The 19,745-nt window shown below is 43.0% G+C and overlaps 1 protein-coding gene across 4 annotated transcripts in view; it reads right to left on the bottom strand.

The window, feature by feature from the left end:
* The window catches only part of UPF3A (UPF3 regulator of nonsense transcripts homolog A (yeast)), a 27,312-nt gene extending 8,029 nt beyond the window's left edge, over window positions 1-19,283 (bottom strand). For 2 of the 4 annotated variants that reach the window (XM_018563160.1, XM_018563168.1), the window contains exons 1-8: window positions 18,934-19,283; window positions 15,820-15,926; window positions 9,579-9,685; window positions 7,040-7,138; window positions 5,600-5,710; window positions 1,397-1,452; window positions 1,151-1,309; window positions 677-834 (exon numbers count right to left, since the gene is read on the bottom strand). In XM_018563160.1, coding sequence (XP_018418662.1) covers window positions 677-834; window positions 1,151-1,309; window positions 1,397-1,452; window positions 5,600-5,710; window positions 7,040-7,138; window positions 9,579-9,685; window positions 15,820-15,926; window positions 18,934-19,080 — 944 coding nt within the window. In that variant the 5' untranslated portion in view covers window positions 19,081-19,283. The remainder of the gene's footprint in view (window positions 1-676; window positions 835-1,150; window positions 1,310-1,396; window positions 1,453-5,599; window positions 5,711-7,039; window positions 7,139-9,578; window positions 9,686-15,819; window positions 15,927-18,933) is intronic. The other 2 variants (XM_018563176.1, XM_018563183.1) reach the window with 1 other exon arrangement.
* Window positions 19,284-19,745: the final 462 nt, after the last annotated feature.

The raw sequence follows: 19,745 nt of genomic DNA, 5'->3' as shown, positions 1-19,745 counted from the left end.
CGCGGCTCTGACTCACCCACCCAGCGGTGCAGGATCGCAGCCAGACTCTGTGTTAACTGCAGGAGGCGGGCGTGTGACTCACTTCTCCTCTCCCGCCGCCTGTTACTAGGGACGCGGTCGGGATAGGAGAGGCCGCCCCCTTACTTAGTCGGCAGTGCGGGACCCGGTGTTCTAACACCGGGACCCTGCACTGCCCCATAGTCCACGGAAGGGGCTTATGTTAAGCCACTGCATCCGGCATAGCGGCCGTGCGGGCTGAACACAATCAGGCTGATTGTGTTCGGCCCGACATGCCCTATGGCCAGTCCGGCCCTGGCGGGGGGGCACACCGGGGGGCAAGCAGTAACCTAGGGGGGGCAATTGCCCCCCCTTGCCCCCTGTAGTGACGCCACTGAGGATGAGTGATAGGATTGGCAAATACATTGTGAAAGTAATATTCGTACCACAAAAAGTAATCATTAAGGTTAAAGTAAGCTTATGACTTGAAGTGTGGTAAACGTCGCTCCACACAACATGTTTGGTATACAGTAACTATCAGTTTCCTGTATGCCATTACTCTCACACCCAAAACAAATATGGCAGTTTAAGAAACCAAAACCAAGCACTGTAGTCAGAACACATCTTCCTACAACAAACTGTTGTGAAAGATCCAAAAGGTGAAATAACCAGCCCTTACTTTTCTTTAAAGTCCTTGGCAAAGCTTTCAAAGGCTCGACTCTTAGTAGATCCAGAAGGAGACTTTTCCCATTTTGTTTCTTCCACTTCAGTTCCTTCTATTTTCTCATTTTGTTTCTCACTGATGACTTCATCACCCTTCTCGGGTTTCTTTAGAAGCTATAATCAGAAATATTTTTAAAGGAATGAGCATATTTTTTACTACACAACGGTGATCGTGCAGGTCAGTTCAGAAGCATTATTATGATTTGTTAAATAAACCCTTCTGCTAGAAACCATAGAGAAAGGTCATTCTTTTTTTTTGGGTTATTGTATGGACAGCATACCCATTTTCTGTTCTTTATCAGCAGACATTCCTTAAGACAGCACTCTTGTTGGGTGCCTAGAACACAATTCTTGGTTTGTCATAATGAAATCCTTCAACTACATTTCAGAAATTGGTACATACAATTTATAATTGCATTGTTATATTCACCTTGATCCTAATTTCTTTTTCACACAGCTTCTTCTGCTTGTCTGCCTCCTTTCTTTTACGCCTTTCTTCTTCTCTCCTTTTTCTCTTTTCTTCTTCCCTTAAACGCTTTTTTTCCAACTCACGTCTCCTCCTCTCTTCTCTTTTTTCTTCTCTCATTTTCTGAAACACAATTTAATTCAACTGTTGCTGTTAAGTCTTAAAAGAAATTATCCTCGACTCAGCAATGTTGTTTAAGGTCTGTCTCACCTGTTTTTCCAGCTTTCGGTTTTTAATATACTCAAGGAGTGGAGTCGTTCTTCGTGCTGTAAATCAGAATGGTGTAGGTGAAAACACATGACAACATTTATTAGGGTTGCACAGATACCAAGTACAGTACTCGGTACAAGTACGAGTACATGTACCGATACTTTTGAGCTCCAAGACTAGACTAGAGAAAAATTCAAAAATTAGGAGGTAGCTGTCATTTGTAAGGAGCACACGGAGCTCCTGGGATTTGTACATCTCGGTTTTAATGTACGATTTTGTTTTTATAAATATAAATAAAGGGATGCACAGATACCAGTTTTGCGAGTACGAGTACTGGTACTTGCCGAGTACTTCCAAGTACGAGTACTGATACATTTTTGTTTATTGTCATGTGACAGTTTTTCTAAAACAATACAGACTAATGATTTCAAGACAGTGGTGGAGGGCCAGAGCCAGGTCCCGGCTGCAACCGCTGCAACCCTGGTAGTTTTCATGAAAATGCCAAGTATCTGCACTGGTACTCGAAAAGTATCTGTGCATCCCTAACATTTATGTATACATTCACATATATCTATTTCTTCCAACTCATGACAGCATTTTCCAAGGTGTGTAAAGCGTACCATTTTTTACATTTAGATCATCACAGCAGGGCTCAGAATTTAGGTGTAGCTCCACTTTGTCACATGTATATGCCTAGTCTATTGTCAGTTACCATTTAAATGTAGGGATGAAGTTCAGGTTTGCCACTACCATGAGTTTGCAGTGAATTCCTAGGATTTGCAAAGTTTGCAAATTGCTAACCTTTGGCCATTAACTTTGCAGGTTTGCAGCCAGAAATTAGGAACAATAATTTTAAGTGATGGAAAAGTCCTCTTTCTATAAAAAGGTGAGCTCACAGCAGCCACATTGCCACTGTGTGTTGGATCTGTTAGGGACCACTGACAATTGTGTGTAGGGAGACATAATTATTTTTTCATTTTTATTTTAAAGGCTGTCATTGAAACATGTCCCCCATGGCAGTGCCTTTCACTTCCCTTTTCTGTGTTCAATATTAAAAGTAATCACATTGTGATCACTATTACCCAATGACTCCCCAATTACAATATCCTCGATTAACTCTGCATTATTAGTGACAATTAGATCTAATTAGATCACATGCCCTTTGTTTACCACTAGTTAGCTTATTAGCCCTACAAACAGTCTGAATTGAATAACAAGAGTCCCCTCCTGTAGACTACAGTGTGGTTCAACACAAAATATGCGAACAGATTGCAGATCTGCTCATCCCTAGTTGCAAGCATTAAGGGAAACATGCTGTGCATGTGTCTGCTTCTTTGGGCTTGAAGGCTTTTTTGGACAGAGCAATGTGCTTAATATAAATTACCTATCTAAATGGGCAGAGTGTTGGGATGGCAATAAAGGGGGCATTTCAGGAACTCGCAGGGTTACAAAAAGACACATTATTTCAGGTTATGTTAAACTACTGTAATTGTGTATCTTAGTGGTGAGACATACCATACACATGTATTACATGTTAAAAGGCACATGTACAACAACTTTAATAAAACTAGCACAGCACACAAAGATGCGTTCCATGAGCATTTTTAAGTAATTCTATCACTAGATTAATTTTATAAATGCCTCCTCACAAAGAAAATAGTTAATACCTACCTGTCCCACCATCCACGCAGATCTTTGATCGATTGAAGACCTAAGGTTGCTGAAGAATCTTTAGCATACAACACACTTTCGGGTGTACTGAATGCCTGGTCCCCCGCTGTGGTTCTTTCTGCTGGCCCCTACATCACTCCCATACACAATAGAGACATGGGTGTCGGCTGAAAAAAACCAGAGTGCACCGGGGGACCAGGCATCTGACAAGTTTAGCACTTGACGAGAGCAAACATCAGCCGCATGGATGGAGGCACGGGTGGTGTGGGTATGTATTAACTGATCATTACGCAGGGAGGTGTTTCTTTTTTAGTGTTTAACCCAATGACAGAGTCGCTTTATAGGAAGTCTGTAGCAGGAGAAATATGTAAGCTGCAATTGCTTACCTCCTTCCAGCTTTGATCCTTTTTGAGTCATTCACCCAAAGCATGCATGCAGCAGCTGAAGAAAGAACTCCTGATCTGCACACGCAACCAGGTCACTAACCCAAAAGGTATGAAAACTAGAAGATAAGCATGACAGTCATACAACTATCTTTTTTAGAAATGAAAGGCCAGCAATGACAGCCTATATATTTTTTCCAGGAAAGAAGGTTGTTACTAACCAGATTCAAACAGAGCATATGATGAAAAGAAGCCGTAAGAAGAGGATACCTTCAGTGTAAACTGTATGTCCAAATTATCAGTAGAGAAATAGACAGCTAAACATACATGCAAATCTCAGCTTTAAAAAGTAAACCCCCCCCCCCCCCCCCCCTTCACTACATTAAAGGACCAATGGGGTAGCAAGCTAGGGGTAGTAAGCTCTACTTTTACAAGTAAAGTGAAGATTTGTATACAATTTTACTTGCATATTTCTGGATCTATTGTATAGGAAAAACTGCCCTTTCAAATTCCCAATGAGTCTCTACCCCCATACTTATTATTTGAAAAAGAGGAATGCTGCTCCCATTGTGGGTTACAATGCCTTGAGGGACTAAGTCTATCCATTCAAATCTGAGAGTGCTGTGGGCCAAATATGAAATTGTAGCCATTGGCCGTCTCAAATCAAGAGGGCTATAGGTAGGGATCAGGGGCGGAAATACCGCTGGTGCACCGGGGTCTGAGGCACTCCCCCGGTGGAATATGGGGCAGTGCAGGGTCCCAGTGTTAGAACACCGGAGGCCAGTGTGATCGGGGGCCAGTGTGATCCACTCCCGGGCCCCCCCTGTCTTGGGAGGGGGGCCCAAGATAAAAATCTTGCACCAGGGCCCTCTGGTTATTAGGTCCGCCACTGGTAGGGATAACCTTCAATCTGCTTTGAAGCACTCCACTTTTAGTTTAAAGTGTATATTTCCGCTTTTGCAGCCAAATTGGCATAACATCCACTTTATATAAACTACATGTTCACATTCACACAGCATAACTTAAACAAAAATGCTGCTTACATTTCACTTGCTCTTTTGTGAAAACTCCAAAACTGAACTTTCCTCTTCTATGCAATTTACCATGATTAACCCTGTCTGTATTGTGCTGGCAGATCTCATTATCAGCTGTAAACTTAATTTAAACAATGTATGTCCGAATAAAGTGTTAATGATCTAGAAGCATTGTATATTAATGAGGGGAAATCTAGTGACCCCCCAGTCTTTGTATGGGGACAGACTGTGTGAAATTGCTCAGAGAAGCTTGCAGTCTACCCAAAGGCCTGCTCTAAAAACATCTAAAAGGTAAGAAATGGCAAATCTCATTATCAGCTGTAAACTTAAAGTGATATTAAAGTCAAAAACTTTTTTCCCTACCCCCACTGTTAATGAAAGCACTTACCTTAAATGATGTCTCTTAATCCGATCTTCTTCTTCTTACCTGTCCTTTTCAGCCTTCTCTCCAGCGCTGCTGCGGGTCTCCGATCCAGCGCTGACTCCTCTGTCCTTCCTGCACTTCCTGTCCCACGGTGTCTGCATGCGGGTGCACGCGTCCATAGACTTACCTTGCGTCTCTCCTCGTCTCCCGGCCAAAAATCCGAACTGCGCATGCGCCCGCCCCAAGATGCTCTGCGGCCACCCGAGCATTTTCGGACGGGAGCGCGTGGTGAAGACGGGGTACGTTTAAACCGCTTTTAAAGCGCTTTAAAAAAACAAAAAAACTTTTTGCATATATCTACTGCTTGCTAGCAGTAGATATATGCAAAAAAAAAAACGGATGTCCGAATAAAGTGTTAAAGATCGAGAAGCATTGTATGTTAATGAGGGGAAATCTAGTGTGTCCCCAGTCTTTGTATGGGGACAGAAGACTCTCTGAAATTGCTCAGAGAAGCTTGCAGTCTACCCAAAGGCCTGCTATAAAAACATCTAAAAGGTAAGAAATGTTTAAAATATTTTTTTTTAGTTATGCTTTGTGAATGAGGACACATAACAAACACATAGTGAGGTTTTATCAAATTTGACTGCAAAATGGGAAATACAGCTTAAAGTACAAAATTCCTTTAACAGTTGCTCACAATCTATCAACAAAAAGATAATGCTAGAGGACACTGTACACATGCAGAACAGACCAATGAGCTCCTTTGTTTTTGCTTCAATTTCTCCCAGAAGGGTCTCTGGGTTTGCACAGATTTTTTCCTCATCTGCACAATAGTTCTCCAAAAACTTCTTGTACTCTAGATCTACAAAAGAAAAACCAAACAACTTATGTTATGATATAAAACAGCAAGTCCATGAAAAAAGAAAATGGACAGTAATGCTTTGGTTATCAATATGTCTGAATGTCAATACATAAATGATCAGTCCACCGAAAGTGATATTTTAGTAAAGGTAGAGCATTGGTAGGCTTATATGACTCTGATACTCATACAGTGAGATCTACTTGCCTGTATACCCTCAGGTTTGGGGTGTTTCTGCTCATCTGTGCATCATTTATTGCATTCACCATAAAATAAAATAGATAAAAGATACAACAGGTGTGCAGACCCAGCACGTGAAGCACTAAGATCTCACCAATGAAGTCCTTGAAAGATATAAGAAATTGACTGGTAGTTTAACCCTCTAGTATCTAACAAAAATTGAAATATTAGATTTGAGTACAATTACCCTTTAATGTTATCTCACCATTGCTACTACCATTTGTAAATGTAATTTGTTACATTTAACCGTTGTATCGTTATCATCATTGGAAGCAGAGAATAGCAAGTTAGCTTATTTTAGGAAGCCAAGGCAATTTAGATATTACACACCTATTTTTCAATTCATATTTCTAGGGATTTCCAAACTATTTGTAATAATAATAATAATATCTTTTTTTTTTTTTTAACATAAATAGTGGAAATAAGGTTTTAAAATTAATTTCTGAAGGAACAGTTCCTGCAGATTCAAGTGAACATGTGCTTTACCCATCTAGCTGCTGAATGGAGTGGCAGGGGAATGAAAGGAAAGTGAGTATATGGTGAAGGGAGGTGGCATTTAGGCGAGTGTGCTACTTTGCCCTGCATGGGCAATGCAAAGGTTCATGTTAAAGCAATCCATTAACGAGAGATAACGGATAGATTCAGGCAGCAGCATATGCCAGCAACTGTTCTATCCTAAACTCACTAACTAAGCATTTGTCCAAAACGTTTATGTTTAGGAACGCTCTGCAGAATGGGAATGTCCAAGAGTGGTCAAATAATGCATGCACATCTGACTACCTTCTGAAAGCTGTGTGAAGTCTTAGATAATCATTTTGCCAAGCACTCACAGAACAGGAAACTATATATCAAAATATATTGTAAATTATTATTAGACTTTGTGATGTAGTGATCTTCTTCTCTAAGTAAGCTCTGTATAATTTTCAGCAATAATGTATAGCATGCTTACAGAACACACAATGTAAACATAAAGCAAGCAGAATAGCAAAAGGTGGGGGTTAGTGTGAGAAAAGTATGGAGCTTACAAATGTGAACCTATAAAAGTAGCTGTTTATATGTAAAAAACGGAGCCAATTCTACAATACTACTTGCCTTCAGAAATACTTCCAGCCTTTGTGTCTTTTTTCTTCAGTTTCTTTTTGGAAATTTTCTGAAAAGGTGCATATTCAACCACGGCAGGATACTCCTGACCTGAGGGAATGAATTGCAGTCTTATAAGGACAGTCGTTTACATTATGTTTGTTTACTGCCACACCTACAGTCATAAAAGACATGGAAGAATTGGTATTTCATGTGCATAGTATAGATCAACTATGAGAGCAATTTATCCTCAATTTAAACACCTGTAATAAAGAAATAATATTTATAAATAATAATATAAATAAATTAATGCAGGCCAACTGATTAATTTAAAACGTATAACTGCTTTAGAAAGTGAAGTTCTGTTTTCATATAGGGAATATCTAGAAATGTTTATTGAGCCTAAGAAGAACCCAGAAAGATTTATCATTTGTCTCCTGAAAAATAACGGTGCACTCCCTGACGTGACTGTGCCTAGGCACACCTGTGCTTTAAGCCATAGCTGTACCCAAGGCACTGCTGCTTCTGTATTCTAGTCTCATGACATTTGGAGTGAGATTTGGTGATGTCACTACTGTGCTGCTAACTCCTATCTCCTTGCTGGAAAGGAAGCTGTACCTCAGGACCTGTAATTCAAGCATCTCCCTGCCTTATCCATTCTGTGGATCAGTGTTTCTCCTCCTCTCTTGCTGTATTTTTAATATTACTCCACCAGTCATCAGATCACCAGTAGGGCAGTTCTAATAAGAGGAAATAAAGCCTCGCCTTTGCCAGAACGGCCTCCTTTATAGCGATAGACACAATGCAGAAAAAGGCATGCTAAGCCAGCAACGGGGAAACAATCAGCTGCAGAGAGCCTACAAACAACACTGGTAACCAATACTTTGCCCTGTGATTGCCTTTTTTGGCATAGCTTCTATAGTGCAGGTATCTTTGTGGGTAAACTCGTTTTTTTCCAGTATTTACTCATTTGATTTATTATTGTAAAATTTACCTCAAATAAATTTTTGTCAAATGTTTACTTGCTTGCTGTCACATGTTTTCATGGTTGTAGTTTACATGTGTATGACTAATAATGTCAAGTATGAGCCTTGCAATTGCAAAGAAGACTGGGTAGGTCACCAAGATATGTTTAATCATTCTGGATTGACAGATACGGCCTGATACACTCAAGGGAGAAATACGTTTGCATGACTTAGGGCATAGTTTCACATCCCAACTTTGTAATTACTCTGATGATGACAGATAGGAGTTTTTTTTTGCATGCGCGATGTGGACCTAGAAAAGTTTGACTTGTGAATTGTCATGTGTTAACTGTACATACATCATGTGCATTTTGTGGCTGACTCATCTATATGTTTCAAGGTAAAGTGTGTATTTATGCACAAAATTAAGACAGCTCAGTTTCTCCTAACGAAGGCAGGTGATAGTTAACTGCTGACAAAGGAAATGGAGCATTTTCAAGACGTTTTCGATGAGTTTCACTGTCTCTAATGAAATATTGTGATGGAACTACTTGCTCTTATGTCTTGTGTCTTCAGGGAGCACCTGGCTCTTGATCATTTTTGATCATATAGCACCTCTTGTAGATGGTGCTATATAACTCAAGGTACCACATTGGATCATGTGTTCCTCAATTAACTCCAAGAGAGGGATTTTACAGTGAGTACACATTTTTTAATAGAGTTGTTAAAAGTAAATTTTTCTGTCAGGTTTCTGTCTGTAACACTGTAGGGAAGATTTCCATCTTAGGCTGTTTTACATTTGTGCATAATTCAAACTTAATTTCACAAACATATTTTGAAACTAAGTACAAATTAAAGGAGAACTATGGGGTTAGGGCTTTTCCCCATAGTTCTCCTTAGGGTAACGGGAGGACACAAACTAGCGTCCTCCCGTCACCCTAAGCTCAGCATACCGCAAGCTACTGCTCGCAGTATACTGAGACGCCGCAGCCGGAGCGGATCCCGACAATTATGTCTGGATCCGCCCAGCTGCGTGAGTGACAGCTGGCTCTGCCTATCTAGAGGCAGAGCCAGCTGTACCCGCCCCCTCCCCGTCCGTTCCGCCAGTCAGCGCTGGAGGATCGGAGCGGGAGGGGGGAATCCAGCCCCTCCCCTGTCACGGCAGAGAGCCGTGACAGGATCGAGAAGTGAGCGAACGCCGGTATGTGTTCGCTCACCTCCCGATCTACTGAGCCGACCTGTGATAGTCTCATTGTCACAGGTCAGCTAGAACTATGAGGTGAGTGAAAAGCACTCACCTCATAGTTCTCCTTTAAGGTAAAACATTTCTCATAACCTTTTGCTGAAGTGCTAATCACATGTGGTCTGGATACCTGTAAACAAAGAAATGTTGTTCCTACTACCCTTTAAATGCAATGTAGTTTTCAGCTTGTCATGTACAGATACAAATACAGCTAACAACCCATGTGAACAAACAAGAGACAAACTTTTCTGTAAAATCTTACATAGAATGTACTGTATAATCATGCTGGAATGATAACGAAAGTAATTTAAGGTTAAGCAAGAATTTAAGCAAGTATTCTCACCTTTGTTGTCAATAAAGATAAATCCATCAAACCTGTCTCTAAACAGGAGGATGTCATCTGGATTTCTAAAATTAATATAGGCTCTAGAAAAGAGATGTGGGTATAAACTGAAAAAGAAAAAAACATGAAGAAAAATCAGAAAATGAGAAACAAAAAGACAAGTATCACAGAATCAAAGTAAAAATTGCCTTTTCTGAGCCCCTGGAGGCAATATAGAATAGCAGTTTGTGGTAGCTTCTTGTTCAAAAGTCTTTTTAACCTCCCTGGCGGTATGATTATGGAGGCTTTTAGGTCACAGAATCAAAGTAAAAATTGCCTTTTCTGAGCCCCTGGAGGCAATATAGAATAGCAGTTTGTGGTAGCTTCTTGTTCAAAAGTCTTTTTAACCTCCCTGGCGGTATGATTATGGAGGCTTTTAGGATGCCAAAGCGGTACATTGTTTTTCATGGACATTTGTTGTTTTATATTGTAGGCCTGTAATTCTTAGTAAATCTTAGCTCACCTAAATCTGTCCAAACAAGAGCCCAGTAGACATCCCGGGTATGATAAAGTTTGAAACACGAAATCATAAATTATAATATAATAAATAATTATAAAAAATTATAATATAATAAATAATTATAACAAATTATAATATAATAATAAAAAAAATGGTCCAATAAATGGGAATTCTGGGGGCGATGCCTGATCCGTACAGCAGTCAATAGAGAACAGTAAAAGTGCAGGCAGGGCACTGGACAAAGCTCTAGGGACAAAACTGAAGTGAAATAGTTTGATAAATATATGTAATTATAGCATATTACATTGTATTGTGCGTATTCTGTGTAAATGTCATGTTTTCACTTTTGAATTTCCCGCTGGCCCTGCCCTCCGCTGTGACGCCCGAAAATGAAACTGAATGCCGTCATCGGCCGGGCGAACACAGCAGAGGACACCGCGGGCTCGCAGGGACAAGGTAAGTGACACTTTTGCGCAATCCTGAGTGTGGCTCGGGGTTTAGCGCTCTTGGTACTGAAATTTAACCCCAAGCCACACTCGGGATTACCGCCAGGGAGGTTAAACTTGCTGGTAAATCTCCTTGCAGGGAGATGTGAAACTGCCATACGTGCAAATCTGTGGATGAAAAAGGGTAAAACTAGAGATGCAGCGATACCATTTTTTCCAGATCGAGTACCGATACTTTTCCTCAAGTACTCGCCAATACCAATTACGATACCTTTTTTTGGTAACATGTGACAGTTTTTCTAAAGCAATTCAGACCAATGGGACAGTAGTGAAGTGCCAGAGGCCAGTCACAGCTGCAAACTCTGCAACCTTTGTAGCTCTGCCACTGACTCCAAGCTGTAGAGATGCTACAAATCTCAGCAATACATTATACAGCAATGCAGACTACCACCAGCTATAGAGGACTACAAATCCCAGCAGTACATTATACAGCAACGCAGAATAATACCATCAGCCATAGAGGACTACAAATCCCAGCAATACATTATACAGCAATTCCAAATAGAAACTGGCTACAGAGCACTACAAATCCCAGCAATGCATGATACATTAATGCAGAATAATATGAAGCTACATACTCTGTGCCGGCCTGATGTCTCCAGCTGAGGGTCTCCGGTCGCTGTGCGAGGTCTCAGGAGAGCTGTGCGGGGTCTTAGGAGGGCCGTATAGGGTATCAGGAGGGCTGTGTAGGGTCTCAGGAGGCTCTTTGGGGTTTCAGGAGGCTGTACGAGTTCCCAGGAGGCTGTGTGTGGGTCTCAAGAGGCTGTGTGGGGTCTCAGGAGGCTGTGTTGGTCTCAGGAGGCTGTGTGGGGTTTCACCAGGGGTCATAGTCGGCCTCGCGGGCAGGTACGGGCAGCGGGGTTTCACAGGACGGAGGAGGAGATTTGTGGCCAGCGCTGTAAGCAGGCTCAGTGATTCACAGGAAGGCTGCCAGGACCTTGCTGGGGACCTCAGCAGCCTTCCTGTGAACGGTGTAAGTATTGGTGCATCCCTAGTAAAAACAACAGGATTTTTATAACTACCATAACATTTGTTTCTTGGAGTTCATCAAGGGACACAGGATTCAGTTACTTACATCTAATTGGGTTATACTGCCACCTACAAAAACAACTGGACACTGGAAAACACAAAAGCCACTCCCACCCCTCCCCCCAATTCCCATCATGCTTCACTTTTGTAGAAAAGCAGTATTAGGAGTGGATAATAAACACAGAAGTGAGGGACCTGTGTCCCTTATTGAACTCCAAAAATCGGATTTTACAATAAGTACAAACATCCTGTTTTCTTTCTTGATAATAAGGAGACACAGAAATTAGTTATTCAACTACAATCTGGTAAAAAAAAACCTTAGAAAATATATGAACAGAAGACCAGGTGGCAGCATTGTACATATGGGAAACAGTTGCCAGATGTCAAAAAGCCCAAGAAGCACTGACCTAGTAGAGTGTTTTTACAGGAAAAGGTGATACCTTGTCCTTAAGATCATACGCTTTGACAAAGATCTGTCCAAGCCACCTTAGAATGGTGGAGTGAGACGTTGATTCCCCTATCCTTGATTGAGCATCCTGAATGACGAAAACAGAGTCAGCCTTCCTAATGGAAGCTGTGATTGAGAGGTAGACCAGTAAAGCACAAACTACAACCAGTGAAGGGGAATTTCCGTCTGATGTTCTGGAGCCAGACAGAGAGATGGAAGAACAATGTCTTGGTTGAGATTTAAAAAAAAGGAAACCACTTTAGGAAGAAAGGAGGTTTTAGGTCTTAACACCACCTTATTCTTGTGTAAGACCAGATAGGGTTCTATACAGGATAGGGTTGTCAGCTGAGACACACTCAGGTGATGGCAACAAAGAAGGTTACCGTGTGGGTGAGAGGAGAAAGGGGAATATCCCTGATGGGTTCAAAGGGTACTTAGGGCCTTATGCTCATCCAAACTTGATCGCAGAAAGGTCAGAATAGAGAATACATCTCATAAAATATTTCCTAGGATTACATTTTTCCTTGCATCTGGCAAAGTAAGCTTTCCATGTACGTTAAAAGACCATGCAGAAGAGAACATAGACTCCGTAGCGTTTAACAACTTGGGAATCACTGATTCATTGAGACCCCTGTCTCTCCAGACCTTGGCTTCAACAACCATGGTGCTAAAGCCAGTGACTGTGAGGCAGGGTGGCAAATCTATCCTTGAGATACAAGAGAAAGACATCCGCCTGGATAAGTTCGGAACAATAAGGTTCACCAGAATGCCTTCCATCCTACAGAGTTGTTGAAATAGGAGAAAGGCATAGATAAAATAATACTGATCCCATGGAACCACCAGAGCATCCATTGCTTCCCCAGAGGATCTCTGCTTCTGAAGGCAATTCTGTCCAGTTTTTTGTTGAACCTGGGGGCCAGCAGATGCACATCTAGTGTCCCCCACAAGTAATACAGGTCCTAAAACACTTTGGGTGTAGGGACCACACCCAGATGCTGCTGACTGAGGTAGTCTGCCAACCAGTTGTCCATGCCTAGGTAGTGAATGACAGACAAGGCTGGAATGTGGAGTTCTGTCCAGGCTAGAATCCTTTCTACCTCTTACATCATATTGTCGGACAGAGTTCAAGCCAACTGTTTCCTCAATAGGAGGCTGTCTAAGTATCTCACAATGGGAATGCCCTGGGCATGTAGTAAGGCTAGTACTGGTGGTAATACCTTGGTGAAGAATCGGGAAATGGAAGACAGACCAAATGGAAGGACTACAAACTGGTAGTGTTGTGTGCCCCAAGCAAAACAGAGCTAATGTTGATGTGCCGGAAAGATGGGGACATGCAAGTACACATCCTTGATGTCCACATATCTTCCTAATGGAGAGAGGCTATGACAGACCTGGTGGATTAGTGCAACAGTTTTGGTCTCGAATGAAGATATTTAAATCTTTAGGTCCAAAATGGCACAGATGCACCCTGAAAAAAGTTTGAGTAACAACCCTGAAACAATGACAATGAATCGCTGGCTCAATGGACACTACTACGTCTCTTACCCAAGTGTCCACAAAGGCCAATAGACTTCCCCCACTTTTGAAAGTGGGGGTGTCCCTTCATAACAAAAAAGACTTGCGTGCAGGTTCAGAGGCCCAGGTTTTGTGATTGAACTGGGACTGGTTTGGGTCTGTCCTTGGAGTGAAGCTTGAGAGAAACGCAAGGCCTAGACTTATTCTGCTGGGACAAATACTCTTTCCTCCAGTAATGTATTTTATGAAATTCTCCACATATTTACAGACAGGAAACTCATTAGGGAAATAAGATAGGGTGGGATATAGCCTGATCCCCAGTTGGGAATATCTACTTCTTAATAAAAGCCTCTTTAAATGGATATTATTCAGTAAAACATTTTGGAGGAGTGAATATGTTTCAGGATTTGTCCAGTCTCCGTACAGAACAGGTTCAAGTAAGGAATGTACAGGAAGAGTCTTAACAAAGGAACACGAAGGGTGCAACAGCAAACACAACAATGGAGCACTAGCTGGTTGGACTGAAACATATATAGCAGAGAATCAATGTAATGGCAGAAAATCAATGTAATGGCAGAAAATCAATGTAATGGCACTTACATGTGAATCCAGGGATCAGGAGATGGGCGGCCTGTGCGGAGCTCTTCTCTTGCTCTTCTCTACCCAAAGCATCCCCATCCCTTCACTGATCCGACCACCCGGCGCCAGTCAGCTGCTCTCGCGTACCGACTCCTGTACACTGTCCTCAGCAGACCTGACAAAGACCGAGCACCAACATTCACAGCCACGGCCACAGCAGCCCAGCCTGCACTCGATACCGTTGGGTCCCCCCTGGTTCTCCCCCACACTGCCCAGAGCCTACATTCTCTCAGCGGCACTACAGACAGAGTCCCCTCTCCCTGTTCACAGTATTCCTCTCTGGTGGATGAACCTCCTCAGGCAGCACACCAACTAGATTCGGACAGACACCACAAGGGTCCCGATCCTCCACACAGGCCGCCCATCTCCTTACCCCTGGATTCACATGTAAGTGCCATTACATTGATTCTCTGCTATTACATTGATTCTTTACCATTACATTGATTCTCTGCTATATGTTTCAGTCCAACCAGCTAGTGCTCCATTGTTGCGTTTGCTGTTGCGCCCTTCGTGTTCCTTTGTTGATCTGCATCTACAGGTTCTCCTCCTGTTTCCAGGGCTGCATACATGTTTGTTAGTTAGGCTTCCCCATCCGAGAGCGCTGTTTCGGTTTTTTTTCTGTCTTTGTATACAGGAAGAGTCTTGAAGCCTTTCAGGAATCCCAAAGTAGTTACAGAGTGGTATCAGCCTCAGGCCGTTCTAATTTTAAGCTGGCTTGTACCACGTCAATAAGTACCAATATGATATCTTCATTTTTTTAGCTAGTGCAGCAACAATGAATTCTCCAGTGCATTAACCCTTTCTGTGGAAATTTACAGAACAAGGGGTAATGGTAGTGCTTAGAAATACAAGTAATGTAGTAGTACCCAATGATCTGTAGAGACTTGCCATGGTCCTGGACTCGGAGGACATTCTGAGACCAACTAATACAGTACACAAGGGTCTGGATAGGGTCACAAAGAGAAGCCCAGTGCCTGAAGGTCACTTCGCCCCATCCATGGGCATACTCACAAGTAAGTCTTCAAATACATCAAAAGCTGTACCACAGCTCTGGACCTGAAGAGCACTCTGGTGTTAACTAACACAGTGGAAAGTGCCACAAACAAATCCGAGTGCCCAAAATTGACATTCTAGGCAGGACCCGCAATGTTCTGACCATGATGTGTGGAAAGAGTTATACCTGGCTAGCCAATTACTTTTTTTTTGCCAGTATCTAATACCTCCTCTAAGTCACAGTGTAACCCAGTTGTCTGTGAATCTTGAGTCTATTAATGAACAATAACAAAAAGTAGTTTATAAGAACAAAATGGCAATTGGTAATGATACACGGAGCTTTTAGCAAACTAAATGCCATTCAGTTAAGGTTTACATCAACATCAAAGAAGGTTAACTTGTGCAGTTGTTTAGGTTATAACAGATGCAGGTCATCATTTGAGATTACAGCAACTACAATATTAACACAAAAGAGAAAATATAGCATGCCAAAAAAGTTAACATATCAGACATTCTAATTTCTTTTTGCTTCAATCATTGTCAACAACTCAGCAGAATAACTCAACTTAACCGAGGTAGTATAAGTGTTCTTTTAACTCATATAATGCATACCTTGGATCAGCAGTGCAAAATTCAAAATAATCATGTGCAGGCAGAGGATGCAGTTGCTCTTCTAGTTGTTCTTTACTGATGCTGGGAGGAAGGCGACGAATTACCACCTAGGTGAAATACCAAAATACCATAAATATCATATAAATATGCAAGCATAGGTTGATGATAACTTAGCGATGTCTTCTGAAAAAGTTAAGCAGCAAAAGAAATTAAAGAATGAGAACTGTATTGTTAGTTTATTGCTTTTCTGACCAAAATTTGACTATCCAAAGGTAAACTGCCTCTACCTGTGAGAACTAAGCTTGCAGTAAAGAACTAGAATTGTGCAACTGTGTGTGTTCCTAGCTTTGGGACCTGCTGGCAATCAGAAAAATGAGTCACAAAGTTGTCACGGTAACTGACGCATATCAACACTGCTAAACCAGGTCTGTGCAACTAAGCTTTAAAAAACTCTGATCGTGAAAATGATAAAGAGAATCAGCCATGAGTTTTTATGAATAAATGTTCAGTCCTAAATTACACTAACAGGGTTAATCACAACAGAGTGAAGAGTTTGGAGAAGGGAACAATCTAGGACAACATAGCTGAACTGGAAAGTGAGCTGAATTGGAGAATTTCTCTAAATCAGTTATGTTGTCCTAGATTGTTCACTTCTCCTGCCTTCCCCAAACTCTTCACCCTTCTGTGAATAACCCTGTAAGTGTTCAGTAATAGGATCCCTATGCTGGGGTACATGATCACCACGTGTACCACTGATGTAGCGACAGGGGAACATGCCAATCCTGCCTGGACATAGGCTGCTCCCACAGACTCACTGGCATACTTTGGGCACTCACCAGCTGCAATTAGAATCTCCATACCTCACCACTCTTTAACAGCATGCCCCGGGAGATCCTCGGCCTGGAGAGGTAAGTAAAAGGCTGGGAGGGGTGGCTAAGGTTGGGCAAACTATAAAATACTGTATGTGTAACTGCACCAAAGACGCAGTAAAATTTCAAAGTGACAATGTCACTTTGTCCAAAAAGGGCAAATTGCCACCCCAGGCTTTTATACTTACTGAGCCAGGACTCCCTGACCTATTAGTCCTGCATTGCATGTCAGGAACCAAACGTATCCAGAGTGCATTAGGGAAGTGGCTTCAGGGACCAGAAACACAGATGACTTAAAGGAGAACTATGGGGTCAGTGTTTTTCCCCATAGTTCTCCTTGGGGTAACGGGAGGACACAAACTAGCGTCCTCCCGTTACCCTAAGCTCAGTATACCGCGAGCTACAGCTCGCGGTATACTGAGACGCCGCACCTGGAGCGGATCCCGACTTAGATGACGGGATCCGCCTAGCTGCGTGAGTGACAGCTGGCTCTGCCTATCTAGAGGCAGAGCCAGCTGTACCCGCCCCCTCCCCCGTCCGTTCCGCCAGTCAGCGCTGGCAGATCGGAGCGGGGAGGGGGGAATCCAGCCCCTCCCCCTGTCACGGCAGAGAGCTGTGACAGGATCGAGAGGTTAGGGAACATGGTATGTGTTCCCTCACCTCCCGATCTACTGAGCCGACCTGTGACAGTCTCATTGTCACAGGTCGGCTTAGAACTATGAGGTGAGTGGAAATCACTCATGTCATAGTTCTCCTTTAAGTGAGTAATGAGGTAAGTATACTTTATTCCTCTACCCCTAGGCAAAAACAAGCATATAACCCTTGCAGTGGGCATCACTGCAAGAGTTTTTTTTATTCTTGTGCCCTAAGTTGGGCTTTAAGGGGTTAGTTCACCTTTGTAAAAAAAAAAAAAGACTTTTTTTAACCCCTGCAGTGCTTGTTTTCGTCTACAAAAATATGTTATACTTACCTGAACCGCTGAGCTGCTTCCCTCATTCTCTAGTCTCTGAAGCCTATGCTGCAGCACAGGAATGTTACTCAGTGTCCTCACATCTATACACAGGGTATAGATGTGATGATTTATAGGACCTTAGACCGTTGGAGTAGATGGGAAGGGAGGCTTCAAGGACCAGTCTAAGAGCAAGCTGCCTCCTGATTCAGGTGAGTATAACTTTTTTCATCACCTAGACAAAAAACAAGCAGTTAACCCTTGCAGTGCAGGGTAGCTCCACTGCAAGGGTTAATAAAAAAGTTTGCTTGGACCTCAACAATGTCTGTCCGAAAAAAGTCCCAATGTTCTGCATAGCTCCTTTCTGTCCTGTTGCCAAGATGTCCAAGACGCTGGACCCTCACCCCCAGCATCACAGGAGCGGGCGCCATTGTTGTTCAAACCCTTACGCCTGCGCAGTGTGCTACTCTACAGTCGAAGCTGCTGAACTCAGCCGTGTGAACAGTAAAGAGCACTGTGCAAGTGCGGGACTCTGAACAAGTACTACACTTGCTCCTCTCATCCTATTGGCTCATCCTGGCAACAGGACATGATGGAGTTATGCAGAACATTGGGAGTTTTTCAGACAGGCTTCTGTGGGAGCACCGATGTCTACAACAGCTGAAGTGCCAAGGTTGCCTACCCCTGGTCTACAGGTATGGCAGATGTATCTGACAGATGTACCTAAGGCTGCTTAGTTTATTGGTTCCTATTGGGGCTTCTGGACTGCACAGGCTATTTTTTTTGGTTACAAATGTGAACTAACCCTTTAAGGAATACTGAAAAGGTGGCCAGTCCACTAAATACTAGTGTCTGTGTACCAAATGAATGAATGTAAGGATGGGTTTTGAGAAGATTTGCCGCTGATGAAGTTGTCTTTACTATATGTGCTGTAGCTGTCCATGGTGCTGCCTCACATATGTGTAACACACACCCAGAGGGCTTGAGAAAAGGCCAGCATAGGGACACATACTCCTCATTAACCTGTCTGCACACAAATACTGTAGTTCATGTTGGGTTAAAAACCCGGACAGGAGCTCCTTTGGGTTCTACATACCCAGGGCAGCCAATATCACCTACAACAGCTGTGGCTGCACGTATATGTTTATACACACAGGACACGAAAGATGGTGACAGGTCATGTGACCACCCCGTCCAATCACAGGCTGGTACCCAGCGAAGCTCGGCGTACATCAACTGTGTAGTACACAATGAAAGCGATGCCCACATGAACACGGTGGCCCCCGGTCACCTCACCTTGCTGAGAGCCGCCTTCCTCTCCTCCCTTTGCTTCATGGTGCCCGCCGTCCCACCCAGTTCAACCTCCCTGATCTTTCGGTCACTGCTCCGGTTCTCCCGGTTGCCCCTCAGCACGGATGGCGGCGTTTCCCGCTCGCTCCTCATGTTCAGGCGGTGACCCCCGATTTCTGAAAAGATGCCCTTTAATGCTCCCCGTTGTGGGGCGTCTGGTTATTACTCTCCCGCGGAGGGCAACCGTCTACGCAAGCGCCAGCTTCATCACCTGCCGAGAACGAGAGATGCTGCGGCTACTGTCCCGGTGCGCGCCTCCTTGTGACAGATCGTGCGCGCTCCCGGGTACCCGCCGGTTGTGCGCGCTGCCTAAGTAGGCCCCCCTGCATGCGCAGAGTTTCTACGGTCAGCCACTTTTCTGATAGATTTCTAGTGCAGTGTAATAAGTTGAGTACCCCTTTATATGGATTAGGTTATGTCAAGTGCCAGTTGACTTGTGGGCATTATTACACGTACCTTAGAAGTCTCTGTATGAGATTTCCAATATTTTAAAGTGTTAATTCACATTTCTAAACATTTTCCAAAACATGCCCAATCCTTTCCATGGTCCCCAGCACAGCAAGGCACTGTTCATATATTAGCAAAATTGCCCCTTTCCCATTGCATTCCTGCTGCTGCGTGGCCTATCTGCAAAAATAGCTTGTCTGCAGAAACCACAAATCCCATCATGCATCTGTCTTTGGGAGTCATGCCTGTGACTGTGAGAATCTCGCAATGCTTCATGGGATATGTAGTTCCACAACAGCTGGAATTCCGCC

This window comes from Nanorana parkeri, unplaced genomic scaffold (assembly GCF_000935625.1).
Source record: "Nanorana parkeri isolate BGI_ZX_2015 unplaced genomic scaffold, ASM93562v1 scaffold21, whole genome shotgun sequence".
Classification (NCBI taxonomy): Eukaryota; Metazoa; Chordata; class Amphibia; order Anura; family Dicroglossidae; genus Nanorana; species Nanorana parkeri.
Note: the sequence above shows the minus strand (reverse complement) of the source record. Positions and strands in the feature narration are given on the sequence as shown.